Source organism: Diadema setosum, chromosome 4, assembly GCF_964275005.1.
Source record: "Diadema setosum chromosome 4, eeDiaSeto1, whole genome shotgun sequence".
Classification (NCBI taxonomy): domain Eukaryota; kingdom Metazoa; phylum Echinodermata; class Echinoidea; order Diadematoida; family Diadematidae; genus Diadema; species Diadema setosum.
The window spans coordinates 15,884,963-15,904,467 of record NC_092688.1 but is presented as its reverse complement, the minus strand read 5'-3'; the positions used below and the strand labels follow the sequence as shown (position 1 = coordinate 15,904,467).

The 19,505-nt window shown below is 38.9% G+C and overlaps 1 protein-coding gene across 1 annotated transcript in view; it reads left to right on the top strand.

Annotated features, from left to right (window-relative positions):
• Positions 1-3,556: 3,556 nt before the first annotated feature.
• LOC140226943 (sodium-dependent dopamine transporter-like) overlaps positions 3,557-19,505 on the top strand; it is a 40,724-nt gene continuing 24,775 nt past the window's right edge. The window contains exon 1 of the mRNA XM_072307371.1: positions 3,557-3,629. Coding sequence (XP_072163472.1) covers positions 3,557-3,629 — 73 coding nt within the window. The remainder of the gene's footprint in view (positions 3,630-19,505) is intronic.

Genomic DNA, 19,505 nt, shown 5'->3' with positions numbered 1-19,505 from the left:
CTTCTGCCACGGGAAATAAGATCGTTTTTCTTCCCCCCTTGCCCTCGTCCGGGGGAAAAATATCCTTGATATCCGATAGTTTGGTTTTTTGTCTGAAAGTGCTGGAATCCTGGATGTTTTAACCCGAGATATCGTTCATGGGGATGCTATGATTGTCTTGACATAACCACCAATTATCTGTGACGCTGTCATACTCGGCTTTCAGGCTTCCGTTTGAAAGAATTCCAGAACGCTAACTTGGACTTGCCTTTGTGAGTATATACACAACTTTTTGTCATTCTTTTCCAGCTGATGCGGTCTACAACGTGCATCTTATTTCGCAATCTCAATTATTCTTGGATCATACACAAATCTACTCGTTTTTAGTTTTCAATGTCTTCACCTTATCAGTTTTGTTCCTGTTTTTGAGAAAGTTATGAAGACGTTTGCAGGATTACACAATAGCCTAGATGTCATTGCATGTAATACGTTTGCATGATTTTTCGAAGTGTTCAAAGAGTTGAAAAAAAACCTTGGAAAATGCAGCCAATTTCTCTCTTTGTCGTCACCCTTCATCCTACACGATCATGTCCCTGTCCCGTCGTGTAATATCCCCTCCAGTTAAGTTGATCATGCCATAACTACAATGTAATAGGAAAATGACGTGACCAGCCACTAATCCTTGGTGAAATATTCACCTAGTATAATTATAGTACTCGTAGTTCTATTCAACGAAAACGTACTAAAATTAATGTCGCTGTCTGGTATCACCGACACTGTCACAACTCCCTCTATACTTTTCCGTCCGCGGAACTGCCACAAGTTCAGCAAAGGCAAAAACGACTACCAATGAATTCACTCGACACTTTGTCTCGGACGTATACTGTCCGTGTCAGGGCAAGCTACGTCGAAGTCACCAAGTCGTGTATGTTCGTCAATGATGTGGTGGTATTCATGAATGTTCCCCCCGTACTGGTCTGACGATTGTTTTGGCCAAGCACCCCTTCGTTGACAGATAAGAATCCCTCGCGTCGCGTCGCGTCATCATCCAAAAGGAGCGACCTGACAAAGGGCTGTGATTGTTCACGCTCCCGTCTGAAGTTCTGAAGTGAAGGGCTGCTTTCATAAATGCAATTGAAAAAAAAAATAATCAGAAGTGTTCGTACGAATTTGTTCGCTTTGAACCCTTCTAAACTCGGGAGCCACACATGTTCTTTGACCTCAAGGTTCTGATCCCATCACCTTCCCTATTTCATTAGCCCACTAAACCAACCCGTTGACACAATATTGCTTCTGTCTGAATGGCATGGCGAGTAAGGATTAAAGAGGAATGGGTGAAGATCGGAGGGAGACTGAGGGGCAGATATTTTGCCCACACTGTGGAATATACCAAAGGAGAAAGAGAGAGAGAGAGAGAGAGAGAGGAAGAGAGAACAAAGGGAACACATACACACACACAGTCACATAGACACACACACATATATTCGATCTAGATTTTTTTTGGGTTTTTTTTCCGAGCTATAACAACTAATGAGACCAGATGTTCGTTTCATCAACGAATGTTATTTTTTCACCATGTTGTGGATGAGGAAACTGATCTACTTTGTCATTTATTGCTAGAGGCCAAATTGAATCGTGTCTTTAGGTACCGTTTTACAGCTCGCACCCTTCTACCAGCATCAGTTGTCAGACGTTTGCCCCCATGTGATGCCCTCCCTGTTCAGCTCTAAGAGTGGGCCGGCGGGGTGTAAGTCCACTCATCACCGGGTTCTGCCCCGAACACCTGTCGCGGGCAGAACATGTGATGGAGATGAAGACAAATTTTGGGGGAAAAATCTAGGAAATCATCTATTCTGTCCCAGTGGCTCTTGTTGGAGATTTCGTTGTGCTTTCTGTTTTCGTTGAAATTGAAAATTTAATGTTTGATTTTCCCTCCGTTCTCCATTAACCAATTTCATCGTGTGAGGTAATACTTTTCATCTTTTGTCCTATAAGAAAACAAACCCCAAACTACATGCATTCGGGGGTTTTACTGATCAGACATGAACATAATGAAATCCATGCAGTGTTATGGGTGCAAAGTCCTCGACTGACCTTGTCACCTACTCTACTGGGGCCTCAAAGCCAAGATTGCACTGACATACGGGCAGCGTAGTTACCGGTAGTAATCATGTCAGAGCTAACGTGACTGCTGAAATTTTGCCTACGTTTTGGGCAGACAGTAATCGTTATGAACATTTCATATTACAACTGTCGCAATTCAGTACGAGGTAGATTTGATATCGTACGAAAAACTCCTTATTTCATGCTCCGAACGTATTACGAAAATCAATACTACGCCACAAGTTGCATACGTCTTGTCTGTTAAAGTATTCAGAAAGAAACATAAATCTTTTAAAAAGATCACAATAAATGTCGTACTCAAGCAAATGAATGTAACCCCGTCAGGTTTTCTGTCGTTATTCTGTTATGGTATGCGACATAAATGTATGCATCCTGGAAATCATAAAAACTGGTCTAATATTTCTCGTTTAAAAACAAAGGTAATGGACAAAATAGCTTGGTGACGGCATCAAACGCCATGTCTGCGACGGGATTGGCATACTTGTTAGATTTAAAGACGATACTTTTGACATGAAAAATTGTGAGAGTTTACAAACAGAATACACGAAGTCAGTTTCCTAGAATGATCTATTTTTGTGGGATGATTCAAAATCACAACACTGACCGACATTGACTTACTACAGCATTTAAATTGTGCAAGTTTGCTCGCAAAATATCATGCAATGTTGCTTTCGAGTCTGGCGACCCGTTGCTGACTCCTAGCATTTCATTGTCTATTAAAAATTGGTGTAAGTGCCTCAAGAAATGTGACAATGCATTAATTTGTTTGAGGTGTTGAAGGAACGCGATGATGACTCGATATTGAATACCTGCTCCAACATCAGTTCTGTGTAAATGGTCGGAGAAGAAAAAGATGACTATTGAGGTGATACTATTACACCGCTAAAAATCTGTGGCCCGTATGTATTTCCTGGGACGCACGCAATCTCTCGCCTGCTACCTGGCACCAAGCAAACATTCAGGGGTGTACACTACCTGCTCGTATGGTATCGCGACAGCTGCTGTCGAACAGTCGAACGCCAATGTGGGCGACATTTGACGGCCTGGATTTTGTGCTTTTCACCAATTGTCCGACCTGAACGACGAAAATGAGGAGAGGCGACAAAAGACACCAGCCCAGCGATCTGACTTTAAAATGCTCTCAAGGTCCCCCCCCCCCCGTCCAGTTATGTTAGCAAACAAACGGGATTTTTTTTTTTTCCGCGCCACTCCCTGTTACGCGCCTCCACAGGAGAACCCCGTCGCCTTGTGCTCCAGGCCGCAATCTCATTGTCATGGTGACCGTTATGTCGCATTTTAGCGAAAAGCATCAATATTTACAGTTCTTTTTACCGAAACATGACACGCCACTTATGTATTGTTTCTTTTTCTTTTCTCCATCCCTCTTCCTCAACCCCCCCCCCCCCTGACTTTCTCTACAGGTGAGTGGCCGTGGTAACCTTGTGCTAACATCATGGATAACGCGGTAGCACCGGGAGGAGCCATGCAGGATAAGGTCTATGCGTTTAATATGAACCCGGTTGGGGGTAAGTTTGGTTCCACCGGGAGCTTGTGTGTGGATGCATGCTCCTTCGAGCTCCCTCTCTCTCACTTTTCTCTCCCCCTCTCTCTATGTTCAGGTATCTCCCCCTCCCCCTCCCCCCTCCCCCCCCCTATATGGGCTATGACTCTGAAGCCCAGTTTTTCTTATTCTGACTATGATACGTTTTTCTTTTTCTATGAAAATAGTTCTATCCTTCACTGATTTTCCTCTAAATCTATTACTTTTTTTAAAACTTGATTTCTTACGAAAAATTTTTCCACACAGGGTCTACTTTTGGTAATCATTTGAATCTCAGTTGATATTTACTTTCTTTTGTATTTTATTTCCCCTGGGCGATGCCAAACTAGTCATCTACATGAATATCAACCTGCATTCCCACAGTTTCTTCGTTATTATAATTATCATCATTATTATGATTTTTTCTTCTATTGCTTTTACTGTCATTATTATCATTATTATCATTTACAGTGTTTGTCTGTTAAAGCAGCACCCTTTGCTTTTCGTCGTTCTAAAATTCTAAAATACGATTCCAAAATAACTCTGAATATAATTATTATCTAAATTAACAACTTTTTTTTTTCATTTGACGCACTGACTTCTCAGTTATCCCAGTCTTCTCCTGCAGTGAATTTTATATCTATGTAGGTTTTGTCAATTCTTGTTTTTGGCATGCAAAAGCAGATTTCCTGATGTTATTAGCATTTACTCATTTAGCCCACATCCTTATCAAGTAGCAACTACAGTGTACTTATACTAGTCTTTCCAAGGGGACTTAACATCGTCGGTCTCGTATAAATGTTCGTCTACAAGTAATTATTGATTTCCCCCAACAGCCACGCCAAACGAATCTTAATATAAAGACAAATCATATAATACATATCCATGCAAATTTAAAGTTTAATGCGTCTTTTTGCTGCTGCTATGACGTCATAAAACCATCTGTCATATATCATTATCTGTATACGTTAAAGCTGAATATGGATTTTTCTGCTGCTGTGACGTCATAAAATCACCTGTTATATATTATTACCTGTATGTGTCCCGCGTGGACTCTTGTTCCCCTTTCGTGTCCCTTCAGGCATCCCTTGAACTTTTCCGCTTTTTTTTTCCTTCAAGTGTTTATGTCTACGTGTGAGCCTCCGTAAACTGGTAATAATTTCGGCCCCTCCATCCCATATAGTGCGTCCCACATTGTATGATCTGGAGCTCATGCCGACAACCCATTCACCGAAAAATCGAGCATCGATTTTATTCACAGCGCAAACTATTAAAAGCCATGTAGGGCCGGGGAATATAGGGAGGAAAAACATTTACGGAGAGGTCGCATACCGAACATGACAATAACGACGTGAGCCTTGGTTTAAAATCACTGTTTATCTTTGAGGACCAAATACTCCTTTCTCCTCCTTAAAAAAACCCCCACGAACCAAACCAAACAAAACAGAAAACCACACCATAAAAAGCTACAAATTGAACGAGACTCAAGTTCGACGTACCGTTTATAATATCCAGAACAAACTCGCTTACCTGAGGTCAAAGGTCAGGGAAGACGGGGGATAAAGAAGGGCACGATAATTAGCCCCGATGGAGCTCCAGTACCTCCAGGTGATGGGATTGACATCTACTGTCACTCCTCATTTTATCCGAGGATAGTGGTACTCGACGACTTATAAGGTGTTTAAAGTATAGCTTCCCTCAAATCTAAGGTGACTCAAATCATCCTGGTCTTACGAATTCCTCGCATCATTTCGCATTTTATCGTAGAGGTAGTATAGATAAAACGTTTACATCGCACCCAATTTTTTCTTGAAAAGGGATGGTACAGTATTGGTTGAGGTCAGGATTCAGCTTTTAACTTTTTGTGAGATATTTAGAAACCGTTTAATGAAATGTTAAAGAGCATACAATTCTTAAGAGGAATTCAAAGTTTATTTGACGAAAATTGGTTTTGAAATGGCTGAGGTATGCAAAAAACAAAGTAAAACCGAGCGATCCCAATAAAAGGTGGATCCCACCTTTTATCAATAAGATCGCTTTGTTTTGGATATCTCAGCCATTCCAAAACCAATTTTCATCAAATAAATAAACCTATAAATAAATTCCTTTTAGAATTATATGCTCTTTCACATTTCATAAGAGGTTTATCATTATCTGAAGTCCCATCTCAACCGAAACTGTACCATCCATTTAATCTTTATCATTATGTCTTAGTGCCGAACTGTCTGAAATGAGCATCAGCCAAGATTTCAAAGAGATACGTTGGTGACGACATGCCTATCTTTAATATACCAATAACACCTTTTTTCAATATGAAATATCACCCTTACGCATTACATGGTGCAAATGAGTATTCGTCGAGGTTTCGATTTACAATTCACACGTCTCTATATGGAAAAGAATTATGGTGAAAAGTATTTTAGTATTAAATTCAGAGCTACGTTTGGTTCCGTCTTCTGCAACCATCACCATACGGGTCTTCGTCGGTCTATTGTCAGTGGTGTCCAAATTCATAATATCACTGTCAATTTGAGAACACCTTAGGTTATAATACAGTCTATAGGACTTATCTCATTTAGGTATTTATAACTTTATCCAAGCAATAACTTCCAAAGACCGTCTAAGTAATCGTTATTTTCATTTTATTTATTTTTTTGCTCGCCCTTCTGAAGCGTGCATTATTTTCAAAGTTACTGTTGGTGTAACCATCCGATACTAATCGTTCTACAGAGCCAGCTAGATTTTTGTAAATATTTCCTTGATCACATTTTATCTAACCATAATACCGTCTGGGCGTTATAAATCGAATGGCATCAGATGTGATCCTTTCCCTGCCCCCCTATTCATCTGGAATCTTTCAAGTTTTGTCTGCATCACTTAGCTGATGCTTGAACTCTGTATGAGCCCTCAATGCAGACTCGCCAACTTCGGCCTCCATCATAGTAACTGGGACTAATCGTCCACATCAGAAACCTCCGCCGGTCGTAATGAATGTGACAGCTAGGATCCCGTTGATGTCATTGCGTTTGTCGTGAGAGCTATTCTCAACGACTTGCACATGCCAACGGAAGGCATGAATAACACTCCTACAGACGCCGGCACATGCCAAGTGAGCCCCTTATAGAGTTAAAGGTAAAACATGTATAGTTTCCGTCAATACACGCCTGCAAAAAACCGTCGATTTTTTTTCTCTCTAAATCAAATGGTCACATAGGCATTAAAACATATTATGTGAAATAACGCTGTGATAACACGACTTCACTCGGATAACGGCGAAATGCGAAATAATAACCCAAAAGGCACGCCGAGTGTATTGTAATCTACGAAATGCTTTTTAATCGACTATCGATAATCGAAATATCGGGCCCTAACACTACAGTATTGATCGATCTTTCCCACGAGAGTGAGAGCTTGTTGTCCTACCCATCCGTTACTAAACGGGGAGGTCTCTTCAGAAATAAAAGTCGGATACTTCCTTTTAAAATATTTTATTCTTTTTATCTCAAGATACTCCAAAACAAACTCATTATCCTGACAAATTGCCTCAGCCACACAAGTTTCCTGCTAGACAATTTCGTAATATCAAAAGCGAATTCCAGATGGTGGGAATGAATTTTGAGCCCTTCTGAGAACTTTATTTTGCCTTCAAAGAGACTCGAGGCCCTACCTATTATTCTAGAGCTGACGTCGATCAATAAACTGAATTCAAATAAACAAAACGGCAGATGTTCAATGAACACCGACATGAAATGAGAAAGTCGTAGAATATGAATATGTCACATGTCGTTATGAAACAATTAGTTTAAAGAAGTCCAAATAAACAAATAGTGGGGTCTATAAACATATAGATAAATAACAGTTAATAGGCCTAATATCACAACCACATTATACCCCCCCCCCCAAAAAAAAAAAAAAAAATCGTCGTCTGACAGCTCTGACACGTTTTTTTTTTTCAAATATATGTATATATATATATATATATATATATATATAAATCGCATTTTCTTTTAGTTAATTATCAGCTGCAAGATTCCCGTAAAGGTTATCTTGGCAAAGTTATCCCAATTTTACAATAAAAATAAAGGAATTCCTACTGGAAAGAACACAGTGTCGCACAGTGTGTTTACAGTGTGGTCACATAGTCCACTATGTGAAAAACGCTCGAATTTAACAGTGTGGAGATGATTTCACACTGTGGTTTAGTTTTCACAGAGTGTTCACATGGTAATGTTCTGTGTCATACTGTAAATTGATGATTCACAATTCATACTTCACACAGTTTAAACGTTAAAACAGTGTGAAGAGATTTCACACTGTGTTCACGATGTGTTCACACTGTGTTTCTCACACTGCATACTGTGGGACACTGTGTTCTTTCCAGCCGGGATACCATCCACTCTCTTTGTTGTGACTTCATTTCTGAAAACCCGGTGAAGTGGTCCCGCCTCGCATCCAAACTGGACGCCATGGAAGACCAGTTTAGCATAGCTGAATATGGGTTATCCAGACATCTTCGCAGACTGTCAGACATGCCAGATGGAAAATGAACAAACAAAAGGAATTCTGCGAAAAATTTGTCTGAAGGTCAAAGGGAAGTCTTTGATTGAGATGATGACATCATTACGTCTTCTGCTTTGTATAATACATCTAGCTGTACAGGAGGGAAACTTAACAACCCTATTGTGGTTACGAAAGTAAGTCGCTATCACTGTAAAACGCAAACGAAGGATAACTTATACTTCATGCCCAATTTCAAAGAAAGTTACTCCGTTCCTCTTGTTCAATATCTATTCCACTTACCAAAGTTAAAGGGATGGTACAATTTTGGTTGAGATGGGGCTTCAGGTTTTCATCGTTTTTTGATGATGATTTTTTAGATAATGAGTAATCTCTTTTGAAATATGAAAGAGCATAATATTCTAAGAGGAATTCAAAGTTTATTTGATGAAAACGGGGTTTGAAATGGCTGAGATAACAAAAACAAGGCATATTCTTAATTAGGATCGATTTGTTTTACCAGCTTTTTTCTTTGATATCTCAATCATTTCAAAACCAATTTTCATCATGTAAACTTTGAATTCCTCTCAGAATTTTATCTCTTTAAAATTGCATAAAGTGGTTTCTAAGTATCTCACACAAAGTTAAAAGCTGAATACTCAACTCAACCAATACCATACCATCTCTTTAAACTGAAAAGAGGGCAATATTTTTACCAATGATATAGATACTTCATTGATTTTACTAACAAGCCTGCACCTAACATATACAGAACATCAGCAATAGGCATTAAACTCTTTTACACATTCTCGTAGAAAACAGGATTGGGTAACGATGTCTCTTACATATGGTAGTGTGTCCTGTTCAAGTCGAAGTGTAAACTACTATTTCTTAGTTAACGTTTTAAGGGGGATCTACACAACAATACAAAATTCAATTTTGGAAGTGGATTTCATAACCTTATATGCTGATTCATATTCTTTATGGAAATCGGTCGATAATCGATTTATCAAGCTATTTGCGAACACATTAACTACTTTCTATGAATCTGCAGTCTCGTTAGTACCAACGGGAATCAGATGTAGGGCCTATAAGCCAAGGTGGAGAAAGTAAGATCAAACTAGCATTTCATAATCATATATCGTGATCAATAAACCTACAAAGCTCTGTTAATGGCGGTCATTTCTAATTCTGGAAAATACTTCTGCCAAGAATGAACCAAGAAGAAAAATGCCACAGACATATCACATCTGCCACAAATGCTTATAGCGGCGTGTCCTTTGGGGTGCTTCTTAACTTCACTGATACAAGGCAGATGGTCCCTCTCGATTTTAAATTTATCATTTGATTTTTGTTGGGATATTTCTCCAAATTACGTCTGCTTTCTATTCGTTTTGTTTCTTCTATCTATCGTGTTTCCTTTCAAAGCTGTCTATTCTATCTTTGGCAATCATTAGAATTTTTGAGGATGTGTGAACTATTTTTAGTATTTGCAGAAACTCAAAGATATGTTGGTTTAAAGTATCAGACGATAAAGTCAATGTTTTTCCCCGGAATGGTTCCCATCACGTCTGCGGGAGATGTGAATAATCTCTTGTATATCACTTCATGATAACATCAGTCTCTTTTGGGGGCTGTCCCTGGTGGGTGTAGACACTCCTGGGGCGACACGCTGGGTAGCTCTCCTCCCAAAAATTGGCCTCAATTCGCTCAGCAGGGAGAAGATTCGTTGGCTGCGGGGCGAGAATCCTCTTCGGGTTTTTTTTTTTCTTTTCACTGTTCTCTATATAGCTGCTCAAAAATAGGGGAGGTAATGATCTGATACTGACCACCAGATTCGGTCATTGACCCAATTGTTGATGTATCGATGAAAAACGCATGACGCAGTTACCTGTGAATGCTATATAGAGAGAGAGATGCCCCACCCTCTCCAAATAAAAGGTCTCTCCGAAGATCCCCCCGAATCCAAGAAAAGACTCCCAAAGTGAAATCATTATAATGTATTATTGTTATTATTATTATTATTGTTATTATTATTATTATTATTATTATTATAATTATTATTATTATTTTCATGAGGCATTTCAACATAAAGTACAAAAAGAAAATTATATTAAATATATGATATAAAGAATGTATTTATTTCAGGTTTATTGTGAAAATAGTTCATAGCCTCCCCTCCCCCCGCCGACCACACAGGACACACCGACACACGTTTACTACACGAAAAAAAAAAAGGTATGAACAAAAAAACTCCAACAAAATAAAGACAAAAATTGCAAGCCTTTGCTATATATACAAAACAAAACAAACACATGGAAAGGAAGGGGGGGGGGGGCAAGAAAACAAGCAATCAGAATATTCGACAAACCTGGTCCTCATGCTTGGTGTCTGATTTCCATTTCTTCGTCTTGAACAGGGAATCACGTTATTGCAAAATGGCGCAAAAATTGATCGTTGGCTGTTAACAGCCATATGCTGGCCAAGGATGATAGTATCAATCGCTTTCCCCCTTGACATCCGCCTCTCATTGCGAAGGTGTCAATTTCCACCGGAAGCTAATTTGAATTTTTCCCGAGCGGAGTTCACAGGAGGGCCACGGAGTACTATATCTGTAGTTTTATCGCATCCGGGAACCCACATTTCGTTTGGCGCTCTCTCATGTCTTTTCACTTATAGTAGGCCAGACAGGAGGCAGTGACTGTAGTGTATGTACCCTTTTTTGTAGAATTCAAAGCTGACAAAAGTGCAATGATGGTTTATTTCTTACATCCGTAGAGACTCACTTATACACGATCACTTTCTTCTCATATCCAGGTAGGTGTTAAAATGTTTAAAATGTAGAGTGAATGAAGAAAATCAAGAGAGAATGTTTAAAATAATCTTGCGGGGGATACTCTTGAAAACATTTCATTAAACATGGATGCTGCGAAAATAAACTGTTTCCTAAAGAATGTTGACATAAAATGAATCGATGTAATCTATCTGTTATATCAAAGGAACTGATCCTGACGCCGATTACTCATGAGTGACTTTTACAAGGCAATGGCGAGTGACTTGTCACAAGGCAATGGCAAGTTAATGAAAAGTAGATGGCGAACTTGAGATTTCGTCATCCTAAGATTCAGATTTAAATCAGTTTAGTTCTTGGGGAATATTTAAGAAGTATCTGAAGGCGAAGAAGCGTGAATCCAGATTAAACCTACCGATGTCTTAACTCTCGTGCGTCTCAAAAGAGTAAAGTTTGTTTGTTTGTTTTCTCGCTTAGGCGCTTCTTTTATTCTTTCTTTAAAATAAGAGAGAATAAGGTGGCAAAACGATGATATGAAGAAAAGATTGTGAGTTGTATAGTCCTGTATGAATAGAGCTGAATTAATAAGAAAATAAGTACGCTATCATATAAAGATAAAAGACATTACACCTGTCGTTGGTATGAATTACCAATCCTGCTCTTATTTTTGAACAATCCAAATCACACGAAGCGAAGTAGACTATTCAAAAGTTACGGAGGCTGAATAATTTAACAAACGTCCGTCCAAGTAATGAGCATTATTTGTTTTATAAAATGGTAACGTTGCGTCAAATTTTGCTTCAAATTTCCAGGCCAGCAACATCTCCAAGCTATAAAAGTGAACTGTACACACGAACAATAAATTGCAATGCATTTTTATTACAAAGATATGAGCAGTATGTAGCACCGGTCAATAGTATGCTAACGCCCGGCAAAAAAAAGTAAATTTGGGCATTTAGCACTGTTCACGTGATAGCTCTCAGCCAATCGTTTTATCAGAGGCCATATCACCATATTATAGATGATATTTGGAGAGACGTAGGAAGGATTTCTCAAACATTGTGGGATGTCCCGTTGATGAAAACAAGCTTCTTTGAAACAAACATTGTGACGCAATTCCACGTCATGATGAGCACGGCACGTGATTTTTAGCTTGAATTCAAAATCAACTTTAAGATGAATAGATAGATTGATCATGATCAAATAGCGGTATGACTTCAGCAACTCCTTTGAGAGAACATTTATTTTAAGAACAGAACTGATGATTATGTATTGTGGATTATTTGTATTGGTAGTTGATTTATATGTTTGTTCTCTTTTGATAATTATTGTAAAGCGCTTCAAAACCTGTTTGTCGTAAGCGCAATGTAATTTTTCCATATTATTGTCATTATTAACATTTCAGTTGCTGTTTTACGAGTACAGACCCCTTTCATGCAGAATACGTAATTCTATTTTTATTTTTTACCTTGCATATTTTCGACAAAACTTTCAAAACGTCATCTTGTCTTTTGCATTTTTTTGTGGATTTTTCAGCATACTCTCTCAAATCATCTAAATTTTGGGGTTAGCCGAATATTATCTATTTTGGTAACGAAATTTATTCGACGACGTCTTACAATTTCGTCACAGTTCTATCATGTCTATAAATATTTTTTCCGAAGTGTGGGTAGACCTGACCTATCGATCCTGTTGAATCTAAAGCAGTTTTAATCAGATAAGGCATGTAAAAAGAATATGAAATGATGACGTCTGCGACTTAACATTATCAACTTTCCCATGGTAAAAGTTGGTGAGCCCAAACAACATTTCATTGGCAAATCATAAAGGCGGCTCTTGTGGCAATACTTGTTAAAATCACCAGTCGTTTGCGACAAACAGAAATCGTTGCACTTCTTTTCGTACACATTCCTCTAACCAACCTTGATTTCGGTAAACGTCAATACGGCGTCTGCTGTGGACTGGAAAATGAATTGAAAAGCGTGGGCAAACCGTCGACAGTCAACGTACTATTTTTTTTTTCTTTGCCCCAGCATTCACGAATTTCATGTCTTTTTGCGCCATCCAACCGCACGGGCATGTGGCGATATAGTAGAAATCCCCAAACGGCGAAACTTGGGTGGAGCTCGTCTTCCCCTTCAATCCTCCTATCCTCTCTCTCTCTCACCCTCTCCCTCCCTCTCCCTCCCTCTCTCTCTCCCTCTAGCTTTCCTCCTCGATTTGTTGCCCTCTGACAAGATGGCGTCTGCTCAATAGATGGTAATACATGGCCCGGTGCAGAATAATCACTTGTTGGTCCCGCGCGAGATCGATAAATGCACCGAATAGCCGTGAGCTAGACCCTAGCGTTGCCCTGCCGTGCAGCGCGCCAGAAAACTAGGTGAACAAAAAAAATCGAGAACATCGCGCGGACCGCGCGTCGGAGTGGGGTGCGCAGGAGCTGAACGTTGAGTGGGTTCATGCCCAATTTGATCGATATGAAAGGCTGATATCGTAGATACTTTAATTATCTGCCTTGTTGCTGTTATCATTAATTTCATATTTCCCCCTCGACCGACACATTTCCTCTTAGTGATGACAAACAACTATATAGATACACATACGAAGGGAAATTACAGAATGTTTTCATTATGGAATGGTCTGGTCATATGGCAAAGATCATGCTTGTAAACATAATTGGAGCATCTCACTGAAAGTCATGAGATAACACATACAGAAAGGGCCCGTCAATAATTATAAAGTACATTTTACGACCATCATTATGCACAACAGCGAATATAGAATTTGTTTTTGTTTTTGTTTTTTATTATCAAATTTTGAGACATTGTTTATCGAGTCAGGACAAGGGTTCTTTTCCTCCTTTTTTTTTTTTTTTTTAGAATGGCACTAATCATTCTGCTCAGCGTGTTCAAATTTGAAGACACAACCTTCTAAAGAATTGATTACCGTCCTCTTCGATCATTCGAGATGGACTTACTCTGCCAAGAGAGAGAGAAAAAAAAATCTTGCATTTATCAACATTATCGCGTATCACTTACGCGATATCATATCGATATCGATTCTTGGCCATCACGGGCGAGGAAATGAGCGCAGCTCCTCGACAAATATCGGTCGGCGGCCAGAGAAAAATGACAGGATAAAAAAAAAAGGGGGGGGGGGGGGACTGGGAGAGTATTGGGAAATGCGCGCCATTGTCATGGACACGTGTTCACCTGACACGCGGCCACATTTCGCTGGATATTGAACCAAAGAGAGAACAGCGGACTCTTACAAGACAGCTCCCCCGTCATGTCTGCCAGTTGTACGGGCAGGCAGCGGAGTGAATGACATTGGCGAGAAAGTAAATTTGTTTAGTAGCGGCGTGCCATACCTGCTTAACAGAGAGTCGTAGAGCCGCGGCAGAAGACACAGACTCGCCTAAACGACGGTGGATCAACGCCTTCATCAAGAGTTTGCTCTTAAAGTTTCAGTCCAGCACAAAAAAAAAAAAAAAAAAAAAAACCGTCAGCACGTTGATAAAGCAACGTGCCCCTGTTTCCAGCTGGTTCTGATATATTTTTTTTTTTATCTTCGTTATTTACATTGCAATATATTATGTACATATCTTTCTCTCGGGGATATAGACATATAAATATTCACTTACCAGAAGCATTTTTCTTTCATTCTCAATGGAACATTCTTGAAGAGGGTCCCATTACCAGTATATAGTGTGCCGATCCCCCCCCCCCTTTTTTTCTGGCCTCAGTCAGACATTATTACAATATCAGTCAATTGTTTTGCGATATGAGCACTAGAAATAAGTATTAGCAGAAATGGATGAAACCTTTAGCATATTTGCATTCTTCTGTCTGGAGGAAGAGATGGACACTGTTGAATTTGGGAAGCTGAGATGCATCGAAAGATCAATATCTGGATACCTGCTTCAAAACAAGCAAGCACACACAAAAAAACTAACAAACAAACAAATGAATAAATAAACAAACAAACAAACAAAAAGGAACAAAAAAACATTAACCACAAACCAGATGACATTGTTATCGTGTTTCCTTTTCATTTTGGAAATCATTGGCTTTTTTATGCAGGCTCTGCTTAATTTCATTACAGGAAAGTTAAGCAGTCTATAAGAGCCTATAATGGAATTTGATACACAACGCAACACATTCATTATAACAAAACAAATATATCAAATGACACACTGCGACTTACTAATGACACCTGTTTCCTTTTACAATGACACCAGTGTCAGTGGTTAAAAGTTCTTCATTGTTTTTTCTGTTATTCCATATTTTTTATGTAATAGTGTTCATTAGAAGTCAAATTGAATGTTTCAATCCAAAGGATACCTAATTCTTTAAACACCAACTTGTACAAAATATACTTCTCCACAATCGCCGTATCTCATAATCGTAGATTGCGTTTACCACTGTATTTCGCATAGTGATAACACTTGAAATATGATCACTTCATTCCCTTATTCTACAGTCTGACAGTGTCTAGATCTCTCTTACATGAAAAGGTGAGACCGGCTTTGGTTTAAAGTTTTTAAACTTTACGTGATGTAGTATATGGGGTATTCACATCACGTCAATGGACGCTCCACGCGTAAACGGCGGGACTGTTTGTTCCGTGCCTATAGCAAAGCTTGAATGATTCAACAGTCCTCTACTTCACTGATCTTTAAAGACCCTCTTTGTTGTCAGAATATACGAAATACTATCATATATATATATATATATATATATATATATATATATATATATGTGGATATGTGATTATAGTGATACTTGGTAAATTACGGTGGCAGTCTTTTCACATCTTCAGGAGACGAAGTGTCCGCACCTCTGCAGAAATTTTACTTTAATTGCCAAGGCGTCACTTTCTCACCGTAGTTTTCACACAAACTTCCTGTTCTTTTCTGTGTAACTATTCAATCGCAGGCTTTGCACCTTTATTTCAAGTCATATCTTTTACTTCGTAGTACCTTAAGGCATTGAGTGTAGGCTTTTACTCACTACTGTGATTTCATATATTTTCGAAATATATATCAATATCTATGTCAACATCGAGCGACTGCGAAAATTCAAGATATCATCGGCATCACAAAAGATATGTAAGGATAAAAGGTGCTCATGGAATTACAAATCAAAGGAAGATAGGAAAAAATGCATACAAAAGATATAATAAAATTTAAAATAGCTGAGCACTGAAAGTTACAACTCAGATCACGAAATTGTAAGAAATGTGTGAAATATATTTAAGCTTCACTTGAACTCCATGGCATTAGCCAGAGTCGCATTTTGAAAGGAAATAAGGCATTAACGGCAGGGCCTCACAACTCCCCCCATTTGTTTATATGCAATACTAAAATATAAAATCTTTCAATCCGCTTCTTTTGAGAACATGGTTATTGTCTCTGCCAAGTCATTACAACTCTGGAATGCTTTACGGTAAAGTAGGCTACCTGCTTTTTCTCTTTGAATTCATTCGAAAGTATAGAATTTTGTGCAAATATCTTTGCAACTCAAAGGAAGACTGGTGAGAAGACCAACATCACTAACTTTGACTGCATAACTGTGTGGTGGATATCTCCGTTTTGTGAAAACGCGCAAAACGGTATAGTTAGGCGATATTCATCAGTCAATCAAATGACGTTTTTGTTTGACCTTACTGTGCTTACTAAAGTGTAGCTGAAATTGGAGTGCACAACACATCACCAACATTTTACTAGGAAAAATACAATACAGTGTATGACATCTCTTTTGCATCTAGCAACTGAGCACATCAGACTAGAATACGAGTTTGATCATCATGTCTAAAAAAAAAAAAAAAAATCTTGTGGAAGCATGCATATTTCTGATGTATTAGGCGTCTTCTGTTTCTCATATGTTGCTCATTATGAAAAAAAAAACACAAACCACCCAACAACAACTAAACAAAACAACAACCTTACCTACATCATTATATTAATCATACTTGGGCATTGCTTCATCGGAAGTTTATTGCGGAGGTCAGCGCCCCATTCCTTGTTGTTGGTTTTATCCCTAACCATCTTTTGGTTACCTTCCAATTTATAGATACTAATTGGTGTTACGTAATACACTCTGACAATTCCGTCTTCGATAATCATTGACAAGACAAATCGATGAATGCTTCTCAGTGTTAAAATATCGTACTGATGATTGAGCAACACGTGTATAGTTTCACTCGAAAGTCAGTCAAAAATAAATGAATGAGCCGAGATCAACAAGTAGAATAAAGTCTGTCAGACACATCGCCACTGTGTATAGATATAATCATATAAGGCAAACCAAATCAACTTTGATAGCGCTTGAGATAGGTTTATAATCGTTGCCCATACTGCACTGTGTATTTTAACACTTGATCAGATTCCATTAACCATACAACGGAGTCATGATTAACAAGCACGAAGCAAAATTAGGATGATGGAATTCACTGGACAAGGTGCCGGGAGGTGATTATGGCGTATCGAATTTACATAATCTGTATCTAATTGACGATTTGCACTGCCCTGTAATTCGCGTTAACACTTTCCACGGGGACCGTAGTAATGAGAGCACAGGGTTCGGAGAAGCAGTTACTGGCATTGCCCGCTTTAATGAGTTTCCTGCTGGCCTAGCTGCTGATCGATAATGGTACTGGCTATGCAGTAACTTCGATTTAATAAAACCTTTCGTTTTGTTTCACGATTTTAGCCTTATTTATTTCTAAACACAAATAATTCTATATGTGTCACTTAGTTTGAGTATTTTTTTTGCATCACTATGTTTGAATAAAAGAGAAGCTCTTTCCAGTTATTTCATGGAAGAAAACATTAACGGTACCTGGCATTCTCAAAGTATCTCTGTCAAAGAGATTGCTTCTGAAAGACCGAAAGCAAAACGATAAAGCGGAATAGATTCTGTCACTACCATGACTACCACTGCTCCAACATTGCATTGTTCTAAACTTGTATGAATAAAGTGTAATATATATAAATGCATGCATGTAATAAATGCATGATATCATTAAATTAATGTACAAATTGGATTACAGGAAACATTAATTTTGTAACCTTGCGACAGTGAGGCTTACTCGGCATTCCATATATGAAAATGATAGTTTACGCTTTTGTTTAATTGCTATAAACTGATATTAATCATGCGGTATTTAATCATTTAAGTTTTTACTTTGCATGTTGTAACCATCGGATACCAAGACGCGCTTAACAAATTCGGAAATGTTGGGAATATATCATTTTGTCCCGGTCAGATGTGTGTTTAGTCGATAATTGAAATGTAACCAACCGTCACGTGGCGCTAAGTAACCTCATGTGCGCCAAATATTAAACCACTAATTGGTGGTTTCTTTTTTTTTTCTAATATGAAGCTTTTGCAGACATGCGTGTCCAAGCATTCCTCCAGAAGGAGAACCCTATTCGGACAAAAAAAAAAGAGAAAAAAAAAAGAGAAAGTCTTAAAAAAGCATCAATAAAAGAGTCCTGGTCAACTTTCGGTCAATGCTTGACCATAGCTGAAGGTTTGGTGCGAATATTTATGAAGGAAACGATAATTAGCAAACAGGAAGAAGAAGAAAAAAAGAGGACTTCGATTTCTCTCATCCGATTGAAGACAGTAACCAAAGGCGTGACACAAATTGTACGGTAGCCGCAAGGGCGCGACCGAGGGGTATAAGACGTTGCGTCGGCGTCCTTTTACCAGATCAGTTTACCTTCGCGCCGCGTTTCGCGTACTCGTCTCTACATTCAGTTTGGGGTTGCTAGCCGCGGGCGCCCAGGCTTTCTTCTGTTTCTCCGAGACTGGGGCGCAATAACTGATTCTGTAGGCTCACCTGCTTGTTTTCTAGCCTACATTATTGCATGCCGCACCGCTCTTGTAATCGTGTCCCAGAATAATGTTACTACTTCAAAATACGACACATCCAGGGTCTGATGCTCGTTCCCTAGAAACTCTCTTCTATTTTTTGTTTTCATTCAATAGGCAAAGGTAACGAACGTAGAGATCTTAAATTCGGGTTGCGAGTGTTCTAATTCTTTGATGCCGTCGCAGACACCGCATAATGGCGTCTGAATTCAAGTCCAACCTTACTGATATCTCTTCCCTTCAGGTTTGCTCCACATTTCAGGGATTAGAGAGACACGCAATGTGAAAAAGTTGCTTTCGGGTCAGGAAAGGTATTGTGTAGCTGTCCCACATTCCAAACAAATGAGCAAAGATCAAATGTGTATCGTCGTTACGCGTAATCATTATTAGCAAGAGACATGACACTTTATCTAAACAGACAAAATAAACAAGTGTGCTCGTGAGGTTCATTTCTCTTTTTTTTTTTACCCGAAAGATAAAAAGTTGTCCCATTAAAGAGGCAACTGTTATAGTTGCTGGTCTAAAGTAGACTGATGTGCGTGGAACGGGACACAGTTAAGGTCGCACTGCATTATAAGTTGATAGTGATCGTAAGAGGTATATTCAACCAGTCTGTAAAAGGGCACAAATTTGATTTTTCCCCCCAAGGATTTGCAAAAGGGGCTTGTCTTGCGTTCTCCATGAGGACAATCGA